This window comes from Gallus gallus, chromosome 1 (assembly GCF_016699485.2).
Source record: "Gallus gallus isolate bGalGal1 chromosome 1, bGalGal1.mat.broiler.GRCg7b, whole genome shotgun sequence".
In the NCBI taxonomy this organism is placed as follows: domain Eukaryota; kingdom Metazoa; phylum Chordata; class Aves; order Galliformes; family Phasianidae; genus Gallus; species Gallus gallus.
In genome coordinates this window covers 105764897-105790499 of record NC_052532.1, presented here as the reverse complement: position 1 = coordinate 105790499, position 25603 = coordinate 105764897, and the positions used below count along the sequence as shown (strand labels likewise).

Genomic DNA, 25603 nt, shown 5'->3' with positions numbered 1-25603 from the left:
GAAGAAAATAGTACATCCAGTTAAGAGAGAGCTATTCAGCAGACCTTTTATAAATAAATCCTGCTGCTGAGGAAGCACGAGTGCTTGTGTAACCACGTAGCAGGCCTGCAAGTGCTGCTGTGCCTGTGGCCGCTGGCTTCAGTGGGCACTATGTCTATCCCAAAGGCAGAGATTTTCAGCCCTTCCCCTGTGCACATCCAATGCTTCAGAGTATGAGGAAACCGGATCGGTAGCATCTCCTTATGCTTTGTTTTCTGGCCTTCTGGAGACCACCATCTCTCAGAGCTGGTACTGCTGCTTTCCTTTGGGATCAGCTGAGGCTCCGAGAGATTCACTATTGCTGATCCGCTCTTGGGATAAGCTGGACTCAGGAGCCTAAGTTCTCTACCCCTGGCATCCACCATGCTCTGCTCAGACCAAAACCAGGGCCCACGGAACACAGGGACATGGAAGTCCAGCTCACCTCAGATCCTGATTCATAACAAATACCATCACGTATTTCATAGATAATAAGCTGACAGCTCATCTCAGTGAACATCTACAATTTTCCTTCTGAACACAGTCATCAACAACAAAACTGAAACAAATTAAATGCCAGATTTAATATGATGCTAAAGGGAACGGAATAAAGACAAACATACAGTATTTGTGTATATACAGTCTGTTTCCAATCTTTATTTAGTGAAGCTGAAAGCTTATATATTCTCATATCTACTGAAATTAAATCCAGGGCCTAGATTCCTAGCCAGAGGATAACTGTTTTAAGCTAGATCTCAAAGCAATTTTTCTTAAAGAATAAAAAACCTCAAGTAACCAGCAAATACCCTTTTTGTGCACCTACACAAAACAACAACAACAAAAAAAGGGTGGGGGGAGAGGAAGAGTGGAGGGAGGTGTAGGTGAATAGCTTGCACGGGTGGTAACACAAGGGAGAACCTTGCCCTGTTTTACACACGGACCATCAATTTGTTCTGTGAATAGGTAGGTGACCAAAATCAGTTAAGCACTCATTTCTCAAAAGACTGAAACCATGAAAGATGATGGAAACCTTGGTTTCTTTAGGCTACAAGCTTCTGCTCATGTCCCATTAAGAAAAACTTCTGAGAAACTTGAGTAAACTACATTTTTATGTATTTTCCTATTTGTAGCTTGTGCTTCATATGCTGTTAATCTCGATTCTCAGCAGGTCAGCAAAAAGGGCAGCACACGTATCCAACCCCATAGCACAGACTTAGAACCCCACAGCTCCTCCTGGCTAAGCTGTGTGGAAGGAAGGTCTATCCTACAAGTATTTTCCTCCATTCCAATGTCCAGTCTGGATCTAGTTGATGGTAAAAGAAAACACCTTTTCTTCTTCTTTCACTCAGCATCATGGTCATTCTCTCAAACGCCAATTGGCGTTTGCATACAGAGTAACTCTTTACCTGTACTTTGAACACAGTTCTCACATGACCGTAAAGAAAAGTTTGGCAGGTCTTTTGGCAGCGTGAGTCGTCTCTTCTTGTACCTTTTCTGGTCTTAAAAAATGAGTCAAGTTTTATTTTTAATCACACTTTTATTACCTTTTTTTCCAAAAACAAGCAAAAAAATCCTCGAACAGATGACATACTATTGTGCTATATTTACACTGTAGACTTCTTAATCTCTAATGTAAATATGCATATTATGAAGTAACCTGCCTTTGGAAAAGAATGCTATTTTGAGTGTCGTGATGATGGATAAATCTTATCAATGTAATATTCTAAGAGAAAAGAAAATCCATTTTCAGAACAGTCAAACATCAAGATAAGCATACAGATTAATTCTACCCAAGTTATTTTAAACAATTTTAAAAGAAACCTCAGATGTTACAATAACTTAAGCATGCTATGCCACGCACATAACATTGCTAAAACTGATTATTTTTGATGGACATTACTTATCAAAATTGTATTCAAAAGTAGGACTAAAAAAATCTCTTAAAAGTTTCAAACATGAAATTTTGAGTATTCATTTCTTCTTGGGAATTAGTTTGTCTTCACAGTTGACAGGGACTATGCCACTGCATTCTTCTGTCTTTGACACAGGATACTTTATAAAAGCACGTCTAATTATATCAATATCTCGTCCTAAATGATCCATCATGGTCGATACAATTGAAGGTGGGCCCTCTAAGTCTACCAAAAAATACCTGCAATGAGAAACACACATACAATAAAACAAAATACCTGTACTACAACTTTAATTCAAATAACAGTGAGATATCTCAAATGAAACTTTCTCATCTTTTTTTCTGAAGTTTTGCTACCAGAATTCTTTTAAATAAAAGCTCAGTACCATTTTTATTTCAAATACAAAAAGTTCAACTCAAACAGGCTCAGTTTGAACTCTTCTTGGTTGCACAACACATTAAAGAGACCTTAATCTTCTTGTACCTGCTCCACTAGTCTCCATACCTTGATCTGAATAATATGTTGCTGTTTTTTTTCTTGAAAAGAAAAAAGCATGGTGGTATATTAACTTTGCTTACAACATGCATTCTCCTTTGAATTCACAGCATTGTTTCATTGGGAAACAGATGTCAGTGTGAAATATCTCAAGCTTACATACACATAGACATATTTCTTCAAAGTTCTGCTTTGGAGCGGAATGTAAATCAAAAAACAAAACAAAACTAAAGCAAACAAAAAGCAAAAACAAAAGCAAAAAAAAACCCCACAAACAATAAAATATACCCAAATAGATGGACTTATCCTAAATCAGGCACCTCTCCAATGTGAACAGAGCTTAAATCATCAGTGTGGGGGCAGGAGCTGAAGCTGCATTCAGGAAATGCCAACCTGCACAGTCGGCACCTGACAAGCACACTGACTTGCTGACCTTGGCAAGAGTGAAAAAGTCTTCCTTCCACACACGCACAGAATGTATAAAATACACTGCTCCAGGTAAGCACTTCGTCTCCACCACACAACTGCTTTTGGCATCTGCAAAACAAACCCTACTGCCTACCTACAGAAAGGAGAACATTGCTCCCCCGTTAGTATCCTGAATTAGTACAGTATATATTATGTATAATAGTATACTAAATACCCTGACTGCACCTCCCCATGAAGCATCAGTACACCCTGAAAGCACTATCCCTTAAATGAAGTCATACTATGCATTTGTCAAGAACTGCACTCCTAAATCACTAACACCGAAGCAGGATCCAGCATCCCAATTGGATTTAAAAACTGTACCTAACAGGACTGTGTTCTGCAGGAGACATGGGCTCTTATCAAGGTGGAACATCACCTCCATAGAGGCAATGTTGGAGGATAAGTCCCCAAAGCCAGCAGCTGGAATGGGAGGCCAAATGGGAAATACAGGAGGTGGGGTCTCCAAAAACAGACAGATGCACATCCATGTTGCTGACCTGCATTAGAGCTCTTTTTACCTAACTAAATGCCGTGCACAATTAACACCAAGAAACAGCATGCACACAGGAGACCTGTTAGGTCAGAAATGAAATCCAGAAATCTGCTGCGCTGCTGCACAGAGGTGGAATTCATATATGGAAAACACTGCAAAGAAGATTCTTCTCAGCCAGACATCCTCATCCCGAACCTCTTACGCTGGCATCTGTATCAACAGTCACAATTTAGGACTGAAGACTTTTTCAGCAAAAGCAGATGGAAGCACCAAGTTCCCTCAGGTGAGGTGAGGAGCCTGATGGCAAGAAATGTCCTTGCAGCCTGCAACGAAGAAGCCACTCCTCCAAAACAGGTGCCCAGCTGGTGCGGGCCTTGGCTGCGCATCACAGGAGTGGGGGACCAGCGCCAGCTCACGTCAGCTATGGTGACTGCAGCAAGAAGGGCTGCTGCGAGACGCAGGGACAGCTTGCCTTAAGGAGGGCTTGGAGGGTTACGGGTGGCTCAGCCCTCCTTGCAAATCTCCACAGAGGGAATGGGGTTTGGCTTAATTTGTTTGGAAAAATGATCTGCCTCCTATTTGCTGAAGCTCAGAAAACGGGAGATGCCACCTGGTTAAAAGGTTAGGAGAAGAAGGAGTTTGAAGCTTGGACAAGTCATTAGAATTGTAGCATAACAATTCTGAAGGATGCACGCCCCTTGAAAAGGGAAAGTCTTTTTCTGTTAAAGCCATTAAAAGCCACTGGTAAATTTAACAAATGCCACTTAGATCTTCTCCATTGGAGGAACCCTTCCCAATCCTCTCACACTTGTGACTAATGTAAGTGAGGAAGGGGGGAGAAATCCCAGCTGACACCATGCCATTACTCCCATGCCCCCTTCCCCTAGCTTTAGGTTTGCAGGAGCCTTCCTTCATTTTGCAAACCGTGCCCCCTCTGACACACCGTATTAATCCCACTTCTCCAGAACCTGATTTCATTTCTGCTTGCAAGTGGTATGCTGCTTTTCATTGTGCTTCTAAAACGGCAGTACATTTTTGTTGTTGTTGTTGGTTTTGTGGAGGATTTTTTTTCCCCTTCAAAAGGCTGCTTTGCAACTTTGTGCTTTCTCTCACATTAGCAAACGGTGGAAATTTCCACTGACGCACTGTTGATAACTGAAGGAGAAGTGGGGGATGGGAGGATGAGCTGTTGCAGCATATCTTTATGACTCCTCGCAGAATAGGTATTTTATCCGAGGACACAAAACTGCAGTAATTGGGGACAAAGCCATTTTTTGTTTAAAACACCAACCAGTCTTCAAGGTAACGAGCAGCAATTGCATTCCTGTGTAAAAAAGAGCGAAGGAGGGCCAGCATAAAAAATGTTATTCTTTCACTGAAGGAAGAGAAGAAAATAACAGCTGCAGAAAGAATAAGCAAACACAATTGACAATGCAATTCCTGCGGAGATCCGGAGCACCTTCCCTCCAAATACATGCATTTAAATCAGCTGTCATGAGGTTATGGGCTTTTTTCACCCACTCTAATAAGGCATGCCTCAATTTCAGCCAGCGATCTACGACCCGATCCACCACGTTGTCTCTGCTGTTTGTGTAGTAAGCAAAAGCAAATCCCAGGGAGACTTAAAGATGGGGAAAAATACAGGAGAGGAACTACCTCATTCGTGCAAGCAGAAATGCAAAAGCATTTAGGCTGTCTAGCAGTCAGCCGAATCATCAGGGGAGAAATGCAGGAAAATTCCATTGATTCAATATGAGACCACAGTTATTTTTGTCATCTTGCTCGACTGTAAATAGAAGGATGATGTAAATACAGGAGAGCAGACCAGTGAAAGATATTTAAACAATGCTTAAATTGAAAAAACAAACAAACAACAACAACAAAAAAAAGCCAGGTTTCATTTATCCTTTTTAATATATCCAAGCCAGAAATGGTTTGAACGTTGAGTCTCAAAGATGCACATAGATTTGGCTTTCAAGTGGACACTATATAGCTTCAAAAAACCCTGAATGACACCTGGATCAAAACTCACTTGTCAATCCTCCTGGAACATGACTGTAAGGCTATGTGCAGTGTGCCCGGGGAGCAGAAGAAAAAGCACAGATACAGTAGACTTGGAAAAGGCTGTGTGGTCCCACAGTCGTGCCTAGAAAGCGTCCGTATGCTTAAAGATGATAAGCTCAAGCTCCATTAGCTATCTTGCCTTTAAATTTTTCCTTTACACAGCAGCAGTGAGTCTAAGTAAGCTTCCCTAATGGGAAAGTGGAAGATAAGGCAAGAACATGTATAACTGAAGCACCCAAGAAGGGAACAAGAAACTGTCACGAGGAAAGCAAGCTGTGGTACTCTCATGAAAATAGCTGGACATTCATTTTCACTATGGTAATCCCTCGTTAACAAAATTGCTGTGCTACATGAATGCCCACTTCATCTTTGGAACCACTGCATTCTTCTTGAAGAGCCACAGTTTGCTTTCTTCCTCGATTCTTGCAGCTATTTGTCCTCACAGCAGGGCAGGCAGGCGAGCTTTTGCTCAGAAGGATTACCGTTTTGTAGCTGGAAGGATTAACACGTGTTACTTCTGGCTTTTAAAAAACAAGCATGGAATAGATGGGAGTTCCTTTAAAATCGTAAGGACAGCGACTGGGAAGTTTCAGATCAAAAGCAAGAGCTGGTATCATAGTTATTGAACTGTGCCATAGCAGGGATGCAAATAATCCATAATAAACCAGTACGCTGAAGAAAACTGATGTATATTTTTTAATTGCCCACAGCCTTCAGAAATTTCATTTGCCAAACCAATACATAGATGCCTGTTATTAAGCTAATTCAATAATGGAAAGATATTCTGTAGTGTTGCAGAAAACCAGAAAACTACTGCTTCATTGCAAAACAGAAACAATCCTGACCTATTCTGAGTATTTTAGAAGCCATGCTCACTGGGCAGCATTTGAAAAGTCTGCAAATTTGTCACCAAGACAGCTGAAAGGATTACTGTTTGGGAGTGGCCATTACATTGAATCAACATACTTGTACAAAGATGATGCAGAATTTAGTGCACCAGAAAATGACACTTAGCACCTCAACATCTCGGATGATTGCACTGTGATAGTTCTTCTAGCAAGCAGAAAACTGCAAATCGACGTCTCAAAGATAAAGTGAGAAAAAAAAACACTGTTTCAGGTGTCTGGTACCCGAGGTACGTGCATGTGTAAGCTTACACATGCACGTGGACAAAAGCATATGAAGGGAAAGTAATGGTTCAACTCACCAATGGAGAAAGCCCCATCTAGTGGAAGAAGACAATCAATTTTGTAGAAAATACCACACACATGCCTAATGCTCAAGTATTCAAACTGGTTTTGTTCTCACCCCGGTACAATGCAGACTCAGAACTCCTTTTTGCTGAAAAAGACCAAGACGTAACACGTTCTCAAATCTGAACAAACCAAACAGCACAGGCTGTATGCTAACTATAAATTAAGTCTGGTGGTATTAAGAAAGTTTGCAAGGTCTTTCATCTGTTTTTATTTTCTCCAATTTGGCCTTCAGGAGCCATAAAAATCAGTCTACCTGAGGGAAAGTGAAGGTGAATTACCTGCAAGATGAAGTCCTTCAATCATATCATCACTTATATTTTACGAGGAGGGGCCAGGAAGAGATGGTTTGTGAAAACCTGAAAACAACCCTGAGAATACCTCTGATGGATAACTGTTATTTCACTCTTAAAAATAAGTGAAATTATATCCAGATAGCATGGGTTACTGGACAGCAATTTAACATCTCTTGTCCTCGGGGAATAATATTCCACCACAAGCTGCTTGCTTAAAAATAAGTTGTGTAAGTACAGTTCCTATAGTGTAGGAAAGAAGAAGTTTGAACGTGTAACATAATTCACATAGATAAGCTTACAAAATACTCAGTCTCTTAAAGAACATCATACCCAAATACTGGAATACTCCTCTCAATAACTATCTATTCCTTGTATATTAGCTACCATGGCACTAAGAAATGAGGTAGACTCGCATGCCCCTTCTCCCCTAAGCCCGCATTTTGGCAATGAATCGTGAAGTCATGAGCCACATAAAAGGGTGCTTCCACAAAAAGGAGAAACTTCTTCAGAGCCTAAACCACCAAAGGGAGCTGGGAGAAATTCGTGACAAAGCCAAGACAGCCTCCAAGGAAGGCACCTGTGCTACTTAGCATACTCCAGCACCACGAGGGTCCCTATGCAACTCCAAAAGAAAATTCCTCAAGCACATGTTAAGACAGCCTTGCAAAGCACAGTTCACCACGAACAAAAGTAAGACCTGAGCTTGCTATTTCAGAGAACAAGTGGGTTGATGAGGTAACTGGAAATGAAGAGCAAAACAAAAAAGATTAAGAGACAAATAATAAATGAGTACCGCCATCTATTCAAAATCAAATTTTAAAGGGGGAAAAAAAAAAAACCAACAAACCAAGGCAATGAAAAAGTTGGCAAATAGAACGTGGAAATTGTTATGAATAACCAGAATTATGCGCACAGTTTAGCTAAGGAACTCACAGATAAAAAGAATGAAAAAGTATAAGATGTAAGAAAGGTCGAAAAACATCGCTGTGTTAGAGGTAGATTAATTAAGGGAAAGTACACTTACACGGAACAAAGCAGAAGGGAAAGACCACAGCGCTGTACCAATTTACAAACGGTACTAAATTTGAGCACTGACTAGGCTGATGAGCAGCATCTTTTCTACAACAGAAATAACAAAAAAATATAAATAGAAGTAACATTAAAAAAAAAATCCCTAACAACAAATCTCTAGGGCGTATCAAGATATCCAGAAGGCAGCAATACGCAAACTCCAATTACGCTTGGCCACTTTCTTCTCCCTGAAGCCCCTGCCATAGCTCCTTCCAGCGTAACAGAACCCTAGTTTGCAAAACGTTTGAGCCACTACCTTCCCAAAGGAGTGCCTCAAACCTATTTTTTAAAGATCTGTTTTGCAGCCTCCCTTGTACCAGCTTCCCTGAAGTAAAAATATCCTGCATACCAACCACCTCCCCCAAACCAGCTCCTTAATCTGATGCCTTGAAGCATGAAGTGTCACAAGCATATGATTAAGGCATAGTCTGGCAAGGCCAAAGAAAACAGGTATGCCACAAAGTGCAAACCCACAGACTGTACTAGTGAGATCTATCATTTTACAAGCAGTTGCAATATTCCTCAGTTCAGCATTGACCACATAGACAGCAATGGCTCTGTAGCGTCATCAGCAAGCCATAGCTAGACCCTTCATTTGAAAGCAGCTTTGAGAGATTCATTGTTTCTGTATCATTTTGAACAACAAACGCATCTAGAGTTTAACATTCCTTGAATTCATACACTTAATTTAAATCAGTTTGCTTCTGTTTGTTCCAGAAATAAATACATCCCAATATACATGATATAGTATTAAAAAAATGTACCACTCCACTAAAAGCAATTCAAGCACAATGTATCAAAAGTGGTTAAGTCATGGCTAGCAGAACAAATAGTTGGCACAAACCCGCAATCCATTAGGAAATACAGTCAAGAAACCTTATTTACACTCTCTCATTGTTTTTTTTTCGGAGACGTGATGGCCATGGGCAAGCCATTCAGGCTCAGTGCCCAGTACACTTATATACCTAACCTACGCTGGAACCAAAGCACGTCTGTGTCACGTTTGATTCATCTGTAAGGTGAACAATATTTGTTAACAATTTTTGTGTAACGCTACAGAACATACTTGAATCATACTCTTAAATAATTTAAAAACAAAACAATGCTCTGCTACAGCAATTAACACCATTAATTAGTAGTCCCTTTAACTTCCATTTAAAATGCCGGTACACTAACAATTCACAAGTTTTATTCTCCCAACATATCCATACAGTTCCTGAAGGATACTCTTTTCATAATTCCTTAAAGTCAAAGCCTGTCAGTATTAGGTCTCTGAAAAACAGAAGGTGTTTTCTGTCAGAAGAGATGCACTTAACAGAAAGACCTGAATTTCTTTTAATATACACTCAGTGCATGGGGACCACCTGCTCAGCGAATATTGTTTCCAGAGGAAAAAAACAAGTCAATTATATGTGTGATCTGAGGTCTTCAAAGCTGCCCGTGGAGTAAAACCTTTCATTCCACTGACAGCTGTGGGCCACTATCCCCTATGGCAACCTTTGAAAAATTGCAGCTTTATAGATCAATTGGCAGCAAAATTCTCATTCTCCACAAAGTCTCCTGGACATTCTTAAATTCGTAATGCACCTGTAATGCTGTAGAGCTGACACAGATGATGCTGAAGCACTACAGAACTGAGAGGGAAAAAAGCTGTACTGAGAATTCAGGATACCTGCCTGATGACCAATGACCAGGCATTTTAGGTTTAATTCTTTGCCATTTACTAATGACACCTCTGTCTGCCTCCATCAGTCACACTGTTTTATGCTACGCACAGGATGTAAAGACTTGAATTACAGTTAAAGGTGGACTAAATTAACCAAAATGAAATTAACTAAATGAAGAGAACACACAGCAAAAGGCTGGGAGAAGGATGGCCTCTCGACATGCTGCAGAGCACGTCTCAGCAGAGCTGTGAGCAGCTGGCAGTGCCACGCTGATGGTCCTTGAGTCAAGATAAGGGAACAGCATGGGTAACAATGGCTGTTTATAAGGGAACCAGGATGTTGAGGAAAATCATTTTGTCTTTCCAGTAAATACTCCACGCAGCTGAGGGGACTCTGTGCCACTCTGAGTGACAGGAAGATGGTTCGTGCAGAGGTCACTAGGGCTGTCTCTAAGAGATGCTCTCTATTAAGCTGTGACCCATGCTATGAATATTGTATTGCACTAATTTTCACAAAGTAAAACCATGCAGGAGGTCAAAGGAAGTAATAGATTCAGCGTGCATCCTGAGCCCATGACATCTACATGTTCTCAGAAAACAAACTACCTGAAGAGCTCTGCTGAAAATCACAAAACTAAACAATTTCACCCCTCAAAAATGAAAAGCTTTCAAAGGTTCACCACTCTCCTCACAGAAAAGCAGCACCACTTGCACTCTCACAGAAGCCCTTTGAGTCACTTCAGAAATAGCCCAGAAAAATTAAAATAGGTTATAGACTACAGTGATTAATATGCTGTTTAATCTAGCGCTCAATACCGACTTGGTATGGAAGGGCAGACAGGCAGAATTAACTTGTTATTAAGAAACAAAGATCTTAGGTTTCTTAGTTAGTACAGTCATATATTTAGCTTGATCTTGAAAAGTTTTCTTTCCCTTTCTTTTTAATGTTTTCCTGTTAGGAAAAAGAAAAAATGTTACTTTTATGGGTGCTGTAAAGTAGAACTGACTGATTTTATGAGGTGGACAAAGAACTGACTTTTCAATTTCTGTTCCCATACTGTGTTTAATATCCTGAGTAAGTAATTCTTCAGACCATATAAAATATCAAATAGTGTATTAGGAATCCACCAGCCTCGCACAGTGAACTGCAACCTCCCTGGCATATATACACAAATGTATTCTCTCACATTACTAGGTCCAGAAACTGCTGCTGCTTCCTGTTACAGTATCTTGTTTCTCCTGAATTTAAATTATCCAAATAACATTATTCTTTCCTGTAGTACACGCTTTTAATCACCTCTCCCTTTTAAGAAGTCAGACAATTTAGAGCAGGGAACTGCCATATTCAAATACAGAGAGTCCAAATTCACGGCAAGCAGCATGAAGGCTAATTATTTAGAGATACTTGAACTGGGAGGTGGAGGAAGAACAGCAATGGTCACATTAATCTGACAGCTTCATGACCATGATTTAAAACATAGTAATTATTTGTAACTAAAACCCAGCCTCAAACAGAAAATCTATCTGCTCCAAGGACTGCAAAGAAGAGGGTTACAGTATACTGATCCCCTCCTTCTCCCTATTAAACAGATAATCTGTTGTAGTAAACAAGTTAAACTAGCTTACATATCTGAAAGATCCTTTGGAGAAAGGATTAATGTTTATAAATATCTAAAGGGAGGTGGGAGGCAAACAGATGAGGTCAGCTCTTCTCAGTGGTGCATAGCAATAGGACAAAGAGTAATAGCCTAAAACATGGTAAAACAAAGTAATAGCCTGAACATGGGATGTTCCATATAAACACGTGGAATAACTTTATGGTAAGGATGACAGAGCACTGGAGCAGGTTGCCCAGAGATATGGTGGAGTGTCCTTCTACAGAGATATTCAAGACCCGTCTGGATGCCTACCTATGCAACCTATTGTAGGGAACTTGCTTTTGCAGGGAGTTGGGACACGATGAACTCCTGAGGACCCTTCCAACCCCTGTGATTCTGTGATATGCCTTCTATTCAGTTCTGCTACATAGTTCTGTCTGGCTACTGTGTTCTCCTTCTTCTCTTTTGGTCTACCCACTGAAGAAACCAAGACCTGACCTCCAAAGTGTTGCTACTCAAGCCAAGGGGAAACTGTGATCCAAGGTGGTGAAGTGTTTCAAGGTGTTAAGTGCTCTAAAAGAAAATCTGGAAGTCTCAACTTCAGCCTTAGCTCCCATCTATAATAAAATAAGTTATACCAGCTCCTCACTTTGCTTAATCACCTTGAAAAGAGTAAGGTAATTAATAATTCTGTCTTGAGACAAGGCCTTGATTAGCTCCTGTGTGGAGACAGCAAGACTAAAATGCAAAACATACAGGATCGAGCCACATTTTGAATGCAGACTATCACAGGCACCGTGGAGCAAGAGTGCAAGAAATCCATGGCCACAGTGCCATTGCTTTTGAGTAAGGAACCGGCACACCACAGAGGTTTCCCTCCCTATACTTTGTCAGCCTGCTGTGCTCCCCTTCACAGGAGAAGGGAGAGGTCTTCAGCAGAGGGAGCAGAGCCAGCCCCAGGAAATGATCTAAGGAGGGCTTCATAAAAAGCACACCTCTGGAGTCACCTCATTTTCTCTGGTATCAAACGACTACCAAGGAAGGAGGCACACGTGCTGGTCAGCAACCCAACGACAGCCGGCTGCACTGGAAGGATGGCAGAAGTGTGCAGCTAATTGTTATTTGGATTACCGCAGGCAGGCCCGGCGCCGCACAGCACAGGTTGCCTAGCAACATTTCTCAACCTTAGTGGAGAGCCAGCCTCCATTTCCATGTCAGAGGTAGTCCAAGGAGCAACAAACACCAACAAGAGCCATCGGGGTGAAACCCACAGCACCCAGCCAGCCAGCCCCAAGCCTGGCACCTGATGGGCCAGTTTAGAACCGTCTCTGGGGGTAATTGGAACCATTTATTCTCTAAGCAAGCTGTACTTACATGGTCATCTTTAACAACTGTACCACAAACACAAGTCCTGTGGGATACATATGGTGATTAACATTTAGTTCGGATGCATTAGAGAAAAAGAATCAATCTTGCCAATTAGCAACCAGCAGATTAAGTAAGACTTTTATCAGTAAACAGCCTGACTGGCTTGGAAAACAGTTACGTAAAAACGCCCTAACAAAATAACATTGTGTACACTAGGGAAAGCAGTTCTGAAGGCCTGAACTTGGGCCACACACAACATGACATCTAAAAACGAACAAGAAGCCAACACCATGCAAAACAAAGAGGCACAAAACAGGGCAACACATGCACGAAGAACCCCACAAAGCCTTGCTGAGGTGACGGACATCGCAAATCTACTGCCCAAAAGCACAAGGAAGACCAGATGATGACAGTTACATATGTACATTTTACAGGAGCCCTGAAAGGATTTTAAGAAAAAATGCATCATGCATACCCTCCTCTTCTGTGGCGGTGGTTGTGCTTGGAGATTTTATACGGCAGAGCCCTTTCTCCCAGGTTTTCGAGGTTCCTCACAATGGCTCCTCTTTCCATGAGAGCCTCTACAGTGCGCTTCAGCACAGCTGCTGTCTCAGGCTTTTAAGAGAGAAAAAATAAAAAGAGAACAGGAAATGTACACAGATCTGGTTATTCTTATTATGTGATCACAATCAACACATGCATCTGTATGGCTAAGTACCAGAAGGGAATGTGTAGTAACCTGAGAACATAAAATGGAAGTACTTCCTTCTAAGAAAGACAGTTTTTTCTTAAACAACCAACAGCCAGTTCCTCTGTGAATTATGGCAACAATAAAGTTTCTACAGATTTCAGAGGCAGGCAGCATCACCACCGATAAAAAGGTAACAGTCAATGGATTTAACTCACCTGGTATCACCTTGGCAGATCCTTGCACACATCTAAGTAAATACATATGGCAAAGAGGAACTACGAACTGACAACAGTTTTTAAGACCCCTGGACCACTGATGCTAGCTCATATTGCTCATCAAAACATTTAAAGTGAACGTTATGGGCAACACCAACCTGTGGCTTGCTAGAGATAACAATTAGCACTACACTCACTTTGCACCATCACTTCAACAGCACACATGTAATAGACATTTGGACCCTTGCCTAAATTGCTGTGTGTCTCATTGCACTTTCGTAGTTGACATCCAAGCCTTTTTAAGAATAAAAAAACTGGCATGCAGTAATTAGTCTAACATGCAGAGATTTCACTCCTCAGAAGAACAACTATGAGGAACAGGAAGCCAAAAAACAGTAGGTGAAACAGATGAAACATTTTCTTCCTTACTGCAATGATTTCAGCAGGGACACTTAGTAATATCTATGAAAATGTTAATAAAGTATAAATGACAACGTTTTGAAAACAACTGCAAACTTGGTACACTCCCAGTGACAAGTATTTTAAGAAACCAATCTCCTGCAGGGAAAGGAAAATAAGTGGACATCAAACTGAACACAAAACAAACCACAAAGTGTTATTCCCAGCTCCCTGCAAAATTTCACATCAACGTATATTCCCAAGTCTACTTGGCTGTAGAAATGGCAATAGCTGTAAATGATAAAGTAATGAAACAGCTGGTTTTCAAAGTACTGCCCTTTCTCAGGCAGGAAAAAAAACCAACTTGTGTAATACTTCAATCATTTAATGAAGAAGATTACTCAAAGTTAGTCTCGTGACTGTAAAAAGAAGGGCCGTTTAGCATCCCAATCTCTTAATGGAAATTGGTGAAAAAGGTGGTACCACAATCTTACAGCAAGAATGTGGTGTAGTCCATGCCTCGGCGTATGGAATTTCTCTTTCGTTTTGTGGAGTATGAAAGGTGATAAGAAAAAGCTTCTAAATGCAGAGTAAAGGTGTTCAACATGCAACATTTTGCAACGTTGACTGGAGCACAGATATTCTGAAATGATTTCTTGTTTCCATGGGCTAACTGACCTGTGAAAGTCAAGAGTCTGCACCTACTGCTCCTAACTATCAGAAATTTTATTTCCTCCTCACCTGCTAGATGAACTGTTTGGGATTTTTTTTTTTTTTTTTAACAGAAAGAGCCTAAGCAGCTGTGAAGTCAGCAAAAATGCCTGGGATTTGTTTTCAGTGTATGTTTAGATTGTGTTGTAAAACCATCAAAGCAACAAGACAAGTACGTCCAGACGTGAAGAAATGTCACTACCTTGATAAAGTTCTTCAACACATAAAAACTAATGTTTCACACAACAGACAAACACTAAAGGTATCTCTCATCACAGCATGAAAAATTAGGGTGAAGGAATTGTTAAAACAGCTTACGGATTGCACTATATTAATTTAAATCATATTTTAGCTCAAAAATAGGAAAACTATTTTTCTGTTGACTTATCCTATGTCTTTTTGCCTTCTTGCCACAAAGCAAGCTGTTCTCACAAACATTTCTGGTATTTAAATTTGACTTTAGTCTCTTCCTTCAAGCTTACCTGCGACAAAACCAGTGTGTTCAAAACTTATGAATGAGAGACTGGCAGACAGACAGGTACACCATACAGACCTTACACAAAGTAGAAGTCTACATATAAATCACTGCCATCTGGAAAGCCAACTAGACCAAGTGGTATTTTCAGAGTAACTCCAACACATTCATGTTTTCTTTTATCATAATGAAAAACATTTGTTCAAATTTCTGCTACTGGTGAAGTATCAGCAACAGTCACAGAAAGGTAACAGTTTGGCTTTACTTGACCCTATCCTCCACAATCCACAAATGCTCTAATTCAACAGAGTGAGAGCAGAGCTGGGGCTCCCCTCAATACATTTTCCATGAACAACTATTTTCTCAAGCTCTTTACAGCTCTTTGACACAACTTAAAAGACAGAAAGATGTGAGAATCTGGCTCAAACTCTAGATACGTTTTTATGCTACTTCCATTAACACAAGATCTCAGCACTCAAAACTCATCTAAATCAGAAGCTGCAGGTGAGACACCTTTGTAACAGTGGCTGCTTCACAGTGTTGTACAGACAATCCAAAAAGTAGGGTGACAAAACTGTTAATGACATCCATAGGTACATGCTACAAGAACTGAAACCAGAAATCAAGGAGGAGGAGAAAAATAACAACTACTGCTTTTGTAAAACAAAAGCACTGATGTAAGTATAATTCTCTAGGAGGCTCTGACTTCAAAATAAGAATGTGACAATGACCACTAGGATTTTAGTTACTCGTATTAATAATGAGGAAAAGAAGCTTTAGGTAAGAAAGGGTAGTTAATCTAATAGCTTTACTACTTTGTGCACTGCAGCACACCTGTAGTGCTTCCAACACTAGGCTGGAAAACATACACTTAGAAAGAAACAGGATCTGCCATTCAAGTCCTCTTCTGTGCCTGCTGTGTATGCTTTGGTTGCAGAAGCCTCTGTGGTGCTCAAGCACTTATCACAGGAGAAATCTGTCAGATTAATGAATAAAAATAACACTAGGTTTACTGTTGCTACTTGTTTCCCACTCAGACAAAAAATTCTGATCCATAAACAGAGCTCTGTTCAAAAGAGACCATAATTGATTGAGACCTTTAGACAATCAGCAGCATGTCCAGTTGTGGACGCGTATGATACACCCTTCTATAACAACAAGGCATACTTAAGTTAAATGTATTGGATAAGCTTATTCTTCTGTATCCCTCCTACCCTCAAGTGACATTTAGGCTTTCTATATCTTTTATACTTGCCAACAAATCAGCATTTTCCTTGAGTGGCAGCATGTCCAACATGAAGTGCAGTTTCCAAACACAATGAAATCTAAGACAACGTCCCATATATTTAAAAACAAAACAAAACAAAAAGAACAAGAAAAGAAAGCCACAGATTTCTACATTCAGAATTGTAAAATATTACGCTTTTTTGCAACCTCTCCATTTGTGGAAGTACTTTGAAAACATAAACTAATTGTTGGTTTTGAAAGCTTGTCACTGCAATCCCTCTCATTCCTCCTCTCCAAAAAAGATCATGGTTCACCATAGCTTGCCTAAAGCCATCAACCAAACTATATATAGGCTAGCCTGTGCTAACCATAATATCCACAGACACAGGTTCCTTGGCTTGCCTCAGAGCCAGACCAGTTGAGGACATAGGAAATGGTACTGCCTGGCTCCCAACCCAGAAGCCACAACATTTTTTCCTAAACAGCCAGCAGTTATTCTAGTACCACAACTGTGGGGAAGCAAGGAGGGAAAATAAAAAAAAATAAAATAAACTGAAGAAAAAAAAACAGGAGCAAATGGCAGCCACTGCCAGAATACCCATGCTGGAGAGCAGGAAGTGTTAGAAAGACCATGTAAGCCCTGGTATGAAATTCTAGCCCTTGTTCATCCTCCTGGGTGCATAATTAAGCCAGAGCCTTCTCAACTGGACTCACCCTTAGTGAACTTGGTGAACTTCATCAGTGAATTCCATTCACTGTTTGACCATAAGTAATTACCTTATTCTCAAGAAGATGCAGATCTAGTGACCCCATTATAGCTGTGGAAGGAAGAGGGGGGGGGGGGGGGGGAAGTCACTGCAGACTTTCCAAATGCTTTTACTTGGAAAATGTATACTTGGAAAACTGCCCCAGGAAAACTGAAGGACTGTTATCTACAGATCAAACTTCCTCAATCCTCTACCCCATGCTGTTAAAACTTACAGCTGCCCAAGTGAAAACGTGGTAACTAGCATGTTAACCATGTAGCAAGTTGTCAAACACAACAGAGGTTACATTGCAAAAGACACTTTCTGTCTATGGTTGGTTTTCTCCATGGATGAGGAACGCTGTGGTCGCATTTAGCAGAGAGAACTTCATGCTGCTGCTTCCAACTCCGCAGTAGCTACATATGTCAAGATAACCAAGTGCTTTTCCACAAATACTCATTCCTATGGGCCCACCACCACCATAGCCTGCAAATGCAGACAGCCTCCACGCAAACCTGAGCTTATCACTCCTTCAGGCCTGTCTACACTGCACCCCTTCTTTCACTCCAAAGCCTCCCTGAGTCAAAGATTAGTAGAAGTCCTACAGTTACAGTGTGGTTATGTCCTTTTGTGGCTCTTTTCAGTGTACCATAAATGTCATATGAGTGAGCAGAAAGTTATTTAATGCACAGACTTCTTCGGAATCTCAACTGACTGCAAAAATAGGAACTGATGAGGGGTACACAGTCGATTGTTGTCCAGGATCAAAGCCACAAATGCACAGTAATAACCAGTAAGTACTGCAACACAGCTCCAACAGCTTCTTTGTGAGGGGAACTTATGATACACCACCAGTATGAGTAAAAACTCTACTACAGTTTTCATCAGTTATAGAGAATTCAGATGGCACCAAGCAAGTGTATTTAAAAAATTGGGAAACAGAAAAAAATGAGCAACATGCTGAAAGCAAAGTATCTTTTGTCATACTGGAGGCTAAATGGATGTGAGCTCACCAGTTGAAGCTACAATATGCATTTCTCAGACTGGGCAGAAACTTGGCAAGAGCTTGAAAGAGAGCTTGGGCAAAGCTGACATCTCCGAAAAACCAAGGAGACGCTCACCAAGTCCTGAAGGAAAGGGTAATTCTGTGGCTGAAATTAGAACCATCTAAAAAGACTGCACCACTATTCAATGTTCCATCTAGTTAGCTGTCTCAAGAGATGACAAAGTCAAAAGAACAGAAATAAAAAGAACTGGCTGAAAAAGAAGCCCTCTCAAGCCACCAAAGCTCTTATCCTGAAAGAGACTGGAGGGAAGAAGGGAAAGGGACACCAAATACTTAGTTTTAAGGGTTAGTCAGAGCTACATTCAAGTTCTTCTGACTACTCACTCAGTTAATACAAAGTATTTAAAAGCATTGGGCATCCCTCCTAAACAAAAAGAATTTCATCATAATTAGCATAACTGCCTCCAAATTCCCTTCAATGTACTAACAGTAGCATAAAATTATGTCTTTTTTTTTTTTTTTTTTTGGTTGATAAGCAGTTACAAAAGGTTCTTCTGGGATTCCTTATTGAGGTGGAAATCAAAAAGTGCAAAAATATGATTAGAAGAAAGCTGCAATTCAAAAGCAGTAAAACTAGGAAAAAACCCTCCTTAATCTTACTGAGTATGTAATTAAACACTAAAAACTTATTACTGAAAATGATAAAAACACATAGTTGTAAACTTGTCGAGATAAACACTGGCATAAGAAAGAAAATGAGCTTTACAATGAGAAATGAGGGGAAACTGGAGAGAATCATTTAACTGTAACACCCTGCTTTAGTAGACAAGATGAGAAAATACGAGGATTGACGACCCTGCCCATAGCAGGGGGGTTGAAACTAGATGATCACTGTGGTCCTTTTCAACCCAGGCCACTCTGTGATTCTATGATTCTATGAAAACAATCAGCAGATTAAGCATGGGGAACAAAGAGACAAAAAGTATTGCTAATATTAGTAAAAACTGTAGCCAGGCACGAAGAGCAATGATGTCACTAGCTGTCCTGTATCTGTTTAAGGAACAAGCTTGAACTCCCAGTGCAAGATGTGAAGCTGTAATCACCATAAAAGCATAAGCATGGATCAGCAGCTGTTGAGTACAACCTGTGACCGACATGTACTACTCAGAAATGATCAAAATTAAGTTAAAAGTGGTAGATCAAGTGAAAAGTAAGTGTGCTAGCCACGCTGCACCCATAAAGAAAAAATCACTTGCATGTGACTTCTGAGTGTAGGAAGGGTCTCAGGAAAGTAAGCAACAAAAATCTGAGGAGTCAGGACACCTGGCTGGATGTTCAAAGCCAGGCAGGGGATGGGAGGGAACTGTCTAGGGAAAGTCGGACATACAGCATAACCAGCTAGGAACAGTTTTCTGTAGGTGTGACAGTATAATTTACTAGGTATGGAGTACGGAACAAATGGCAGAATTCAAGTTCGTATTTCCATTAAACATTTATTGGCCAAGGCAGAAAGATACTTACTCTAGAAATGGGTTTGGAAAATAGTTAAGAAGTTTTAGATGGCGAGTCACTATAAGTGAGTACGGGGGAGTGATCAAAATTGACTCAGTCTGAATTTAACATAACACCACATCCTCAAAACAGCTCTTTAGTTAGCATTTTAAGGGAGACTAAGCCAAGGAATTAGCAACTCCACCTGATGAGAACTAGAGGCCAGAGTTATGTATGCAAACGAAGCAACTTTTCAAGTCAAAGTGCTGCTAATCTCTCTTCTGTCCCCAAATCCACCTTTCTTCCTCAAAGAATCTAAATTCCACATTATTTTTTTTCATTTAGTGTTTAAGATCAACGGAAATCACTGAATCTACAAAACCGAATCTACAAAAGCAATACCAATACCAGATAAATACCAGGTTTCAAATAATGTAAAACATTAATCTCAACAATGAACCTACCTACGTTTAGTTCATTTTAAAACATATCAACTCTGACAGTATCTAGGAACTCTGGAAGCTGTCTTGTAAGTCTCAACCAAACAACACTGCCAACTGTAACCAAATTCTCTGTGATTCAGGCTCATTTCAGTGGTTTATTACTAGAAATAATTGATTTAATACGTAGATACTGCTTGGGAGACAATTAAACATCTTCCTTAAAATGTCATTTAGAAACTTACCCTCTTCTTTTTAACCACAACGAATTACAACATGGACTCAAATCTAACACTCATAGTAAGGTGAAGTCTACTTACCAGAAACATGCTCAGACCAAGCTTACCAGAAACCACAAGTACAAAAGTACATGGTACATTTCATCAAATTTACTTTATATATTTATTAAGCTTAAATAGATTCAAATAGAAAAGGAAAAAACCACCACCACCACCACCACCAAAACAAACCAGCCCAATGGTGGGTGTTACTTCCAAACATCTTTTCTGCCCCATGTTTGCACTGCATGCACATTTTCAACTCCTTACTCTTGCCTACAACTCTCATTCTTTCCATGTTTTTCAGGTTTAAGATCAAAAAGTAAAGGCATTCCAATGAATGGAACAAAAAGATGACAGGAAGAGCAGAAAATCGGGAAGTCAAAGAAAATTTTCTACAGTGTTGTCATATGGAAGATTGGAACCACATTTAAGAGGCTTCTTTTACCATCTCAGCATTTCTCATTGTTAAATCTCTACCAGTGTATATAAAGAGTGCATAAGTGACTGTACAGTTTGCCACTTTAGGTCACTAACTGTCCCCAAAGCAGTCAGCTGACAGTATTAAAAAACCCCGAAACTTCTTCCAACTTCAAGAACTTTCCCTCAAGCATTTGATCTGGAAGTGCCCAGCATCAAAGATCCACCTTCAAAAGAGCCTGAGATGAACAAAATGAAGAACCACAGTACATCATGCTGTCTAGTCTACTCAATATGTGAATCAAGTCATCCTTAGATGAGTATGTAACAGAAAGCCCATGTATGATGTATTTAGGTATAATCAGGATCTTAAACACCACAGAGAGCATAAGTTTGCTCTGTCCTCTTCCCCATCTTCACACACTGCAGCTACAGTTTACTGCTTTCTTGAGAAAGCTGTTTATGGCTTCTCTGGGTAAGAGGACCTCTGGTGCACTTTTACCTATTAAGATGTTTAGTGTGACATAACCTCTATGAAAACAGGCTGCTGCTGTTAACACAACTGGCAATTCATACGAAGACTGAACCATTTAACAATGGACTTAAGCTGAATCCTAAGTACCTCTTAAGGACATCATCTGTATTATCAAATGTCTCAAGACATACCCAATTTTAATTCACCTTCAATATTCCCCTGTAAATTTAATACCAGTGTGCAAGACTTACAGACAGAAGGGTTCCAAAAGTAATGGCTGGTGTTCCAAGCGAAGCCAAAGTCAATCATTTCCCTTGCTGTCAGCATTCTAAAGGAAAAAGATGCCCAAAGGCACAGCTTACTCCTTCAGATGCCTATCACCTCAATTCACTAGGTTCTGTACAAGCTGGGGAAGGGACACAAATGAAAACACTGTTACGCTGATACTGACACTGTTTGCCTTCCTGGATGCTTCAGGGACAAAGCTATCAGTATTATGAAAAAGAAGGGCCTTGCTGTTTTGCAAAGAGCACGCAGCATCACAAGCATTTAAAATGCAAGCTGCCTCCCTGTCCAACCCTGAATAGGTGATAGCAAGTCTGGTATTTCACCCTGCAGGGAACAGATCGCTGTCTGACATGGCACACACACACTGGCAGCTCAAAACCCGCGGAGATTCTTTCACTGTAATTACTCTGGACACATTCTGCATGCTAGGTATTTTTCAAGTCAGCTTTCACACTTCTGTAATTGGGGAAAAGCTGTGAGGTGGGGAAGGAAGCTGGCACTGTATGCCTTCCAGAAGACAAACACTACTTTGGTTGAGAGCCACAGGCTCTGAAGTGCACAGACAGTTAATTTCAACATTCCCCAGGTCACAGACTTAGAGTTCCAGCCTTTGGACAGTGTACATCCACCCCTCCAAAGCATCCACAGCAGTCACTGAGTCTTGGGATATATTCCAGTGAAGATCCAAACACTCCAGACACGGAGTGTACAACTAGCACTAGACTAGTCTAAGGCACTGAATGAGAGAAATATTTTAAGTACTAGAACTAGAGATCTGATTCCAAATATTAGCTGTTATACTCATCACAGTTACCCTTAGTGCGGTATAATGAGAGTCAGCACTACAAGAAATGAACGTAGTAAGTAACAAACCACAGAGATTTTGTGTGAGGACTGTGGTCATAATTTTAAAATCCTCCTGCTTTTGCAGAAGATTAACTGACCTCAACTCTGGACCAAAACAGCACGTAGGGTGGAAATCACACTATTTTCATTATATTGGTCTGCACGAGTGAAACTGAACCTTGACAACTTCTTGGCCGAATTTTCCTATACGTAGGTTACTCTGAAAGTAATGCCTCCTATTGATTTCCATAGAAACTACAAGAAAGAGCACAATAACACTATTCAGTAGAGCAAATTCCAAGCTACAGAATGCTATCTTTCAGCATAGTCACCACCATCAACTATACATTTTTGCCAGCAATGAACAAAAACCTGCATATCGTGCTCATAAGAATCTGCGCCAGTAGAGGTGACCAACTGTTTCACAGCTGCTACGACAGCTTCACTGCTAGGAAAACGCTGCCCACACAGTTCATCTTTCATTGGCCAAACAGATGAAAGTCAGAAGAAGCCAAACCTGGACAATATGGTGAGTGTGGTAGGACAGTCCACCTAAGATTGGCAACATGCTCCATGGTCTTCAAACTGGTATGGAGCCTGGCATTATTGCATGAGAAAGGTTGCCATCGTCTCTGTCTGATTCCAGAAGTTTGTACCTTCAGCTCAGTCAGCACTGCAAAGTAGTGGTCAAAGTTGATGGTTTGTCCAGGAAATACAGAAGTATCACCCCTTTCCTATCTCAAAAAACAATGCACATCGCTTTAGCTTCTGTCTTGCACATTTTCTTTCATGGGGAATTCACGTCATGACTCCATGGGCTGCCATTTTGACTCTGGCTCATAAGGGCAACATCCTATCTTATCTCTGGTAACGAGGCTGAAGGTGACAGTTTCCTGGATTACATGGTATTGGTTCAATAGGTCCTGACAAACTTGCATATGGTATTCTCTCTGTTCCTGTGTGAACATGCGTGGGACCCCCCCGGCGCAATATTCAGTTCCATACACAGTTCCCTAGTAGTTATCCACTGATTTGCATGAATGTGCTGATCAAGATGCTCTTCATTTTGTGGTGACAGCTGTGTACAGCTACCCAGAACACGGCTTGTCTTTCATAGCACTGTTGCTACTGCTGAAATAAACTACCCACAGCCTCACTGTGCTCACATCCACTGTTTGGTCTCCAGAAATGTTTAACAAGTGTTGATGAACATTAATGGATGCCATTTTTTCTGCATGGATGAATTCAGTTCCACACCTTTGCTTTATACACGCTTCCATGTCAGATACCACTGTCTCAGACTGCCCCTCTGCCGCCATCTGTCATACCACAACAAAATGTAATGGGATATTGGTGGGAAGGTTTAATCTCTACTGCCATACCACCAACATCCATCTCTGACGTCATGCACCAACAGAATAACATAGGAGGCATTACTTTCACAGCAGCCCTTGTACATATATATTTATATTTACACACATAGATACACTTGGATATTCAAAACTAATATACAAAACTAGTGTCACGGTCTAGATAAGTATCAAAACTAGTTAGCTAGTTCAAGCATCACAGTCATTAAGTCAAATCACCACCTTATTCCTATCGATCTACATCCTCCTCAAAAAGCATGAAGTAAATCACAAAGTTCGACCTGATTAAATGTGCTTACTAGACGGATAGGGAAAAAAAAAAAAAAGCACAGAATTCAAACTTTCTGGCTTGCTCACTTTCCTGGCACAACATAGGCATAGCGCAAACTAGGGCAACCACATCCAAAGGAGGAGAATTCACTTTAGCGCCAGTAGGCAGAGTACTTATTACCACCCTCTCCTTGAGTTTTTCCAGTGAACCCTCAAAATAAATGCTGCTGCAGCATTTACAGAGCCTGCCCACAACTTGCCTGGGCCAGGAATCCACACCCAGAGAAACATGAAGGTCTCAGTAAATTGGGTATTGGGAGTCTTTGCTAATTAACACAAATAGAACCAGTAGGTGACAAAAATACTTCTTGATCTCCTTTTAAAATCAATGAAATAGAAAGCTGCTCACTGGGTGATCACCCTATAGACCAATTAGATAACTAATTAATTAACAGCTAATAAAAGCATGAGTTCCCCTCCCTCCCGTAAGTCACAAACCCATGCTAAGTCTGCAGGCAAGAATCTCTGCTTATTTTGTAACCTGAGTCCAAGCCTTCTCCAAAGATGTTTTGGACCCATTTCTTTAAACATCAGCCAAGCTTCCGCCTTGCTTCTGAAACACAGCAGCAAGAATGTATCAAGAAAATATTTAATGAATGCAACACTTTCCTACAGCTGAAAATCTGTTTCACCTCAGTCCCATACTTTGCTCCTACTCTACTGTCACCATTGCATAGGTGTCTAATCCACAGACCTGCCCCACTCCTCATTCAACTTTCTTCATTGGCCAACAAAGAAACCATGACTAACACCACACTTTCTATACCTGTTAGCTCAAATACATCCTTATGGGGGACAGGGAGAGAAGGAAGGGAAAGACTCATATCTGGTCCCCTCTTCTAGAACTGTTGATATTTTAATCTTTTTCAAGCAAACATCCTGAGTAAGTATCCTTCCCACTCCATGGGCAAGAATCTTAGCACTGACTACTCCAAGCTGTAACTGCTTCCTACGAGGCAGAAGACAGCATCACACTCATCATTCTCAGAGCACGATTAACAACAGGGGTTCCTTGTGGGACTCAGGCACTAGGACCAACTTTTAGACCGCAGCTGGAAATAAACAGCATACACACCAAGGCTTACGGCTGCGACGGTCCCAGAGGGATGCCAAAGCACAACTCTAAGTATTTAGGGATACTCCAGAACCAAGTAAGAAGATGCCCTCTCATTCGCAGACTGGTTAATGAAGCAGCAGTTGGCATATAAAAGAAAACAAAAATGCAATTTTACACTGTGTCTGACAAGCCTGCACTGCAAACTAAGGGCTCAGCCATATTCTGTTTTAAGCAAGCAGCTGTTCTGCAGGGTAGGCCTGGTAGCCAGCCTTCCCCTGCTGCTGGCTGGCATCCTGACCTTCAGGTTGTAAAAGGAGCAGCCCACACCACCCACAGGTCTCACCCATAGGCCCACCTCCCCACAGCACGAATTGGCCCTCAGTTCCACAGTCAAACTCTGCAACTACAGTTTGGATCCTTAAGTTCTTCTTG

General features: G+C 40.8%; 1 protein-coding gene across 4 annotated transcripts in view; it reads right to left on the bottom strand.

Annotated features, from left to right (window-relative positions):
* Positions 1-645: 645 nt before the first annotated feature.
* MRPS6 (mitochondrial ribosomal protein S6) overlaps positions 646-25603 on the bottom strand; it is a 47366-nt gene continuing 22408 nt past the window's right edge. Inside the window, exons 2-5 of one of the 4 annotated variants that reach the window (XR_003075417.3) lie at positions 13182-13321; positions 8028-8122; positions 6662-6795; positions 1989-2170 (exon numbers count right to left, since the gene is read on the bottom strand). Coding sequence is in view for 2 of the 4 variants with exons in the window: in NM_001031486.3 (NP_001026657.3) it covers positions 1990-2170; positions 13182-13321 (321 nt within the window). In the remaining 2 variants the exon portion in view is untranslated. Of the gene's footprint in view, positions 2171-6661; positions 6796-8027; positions 8123-13181; positions 13322-25603 lie in introns of all 4 variants that reach the window. The other 3 variants (NR_171384.2, NM_001389444.2, NM_001031486.3) reach the window with 3 other exon arrangements.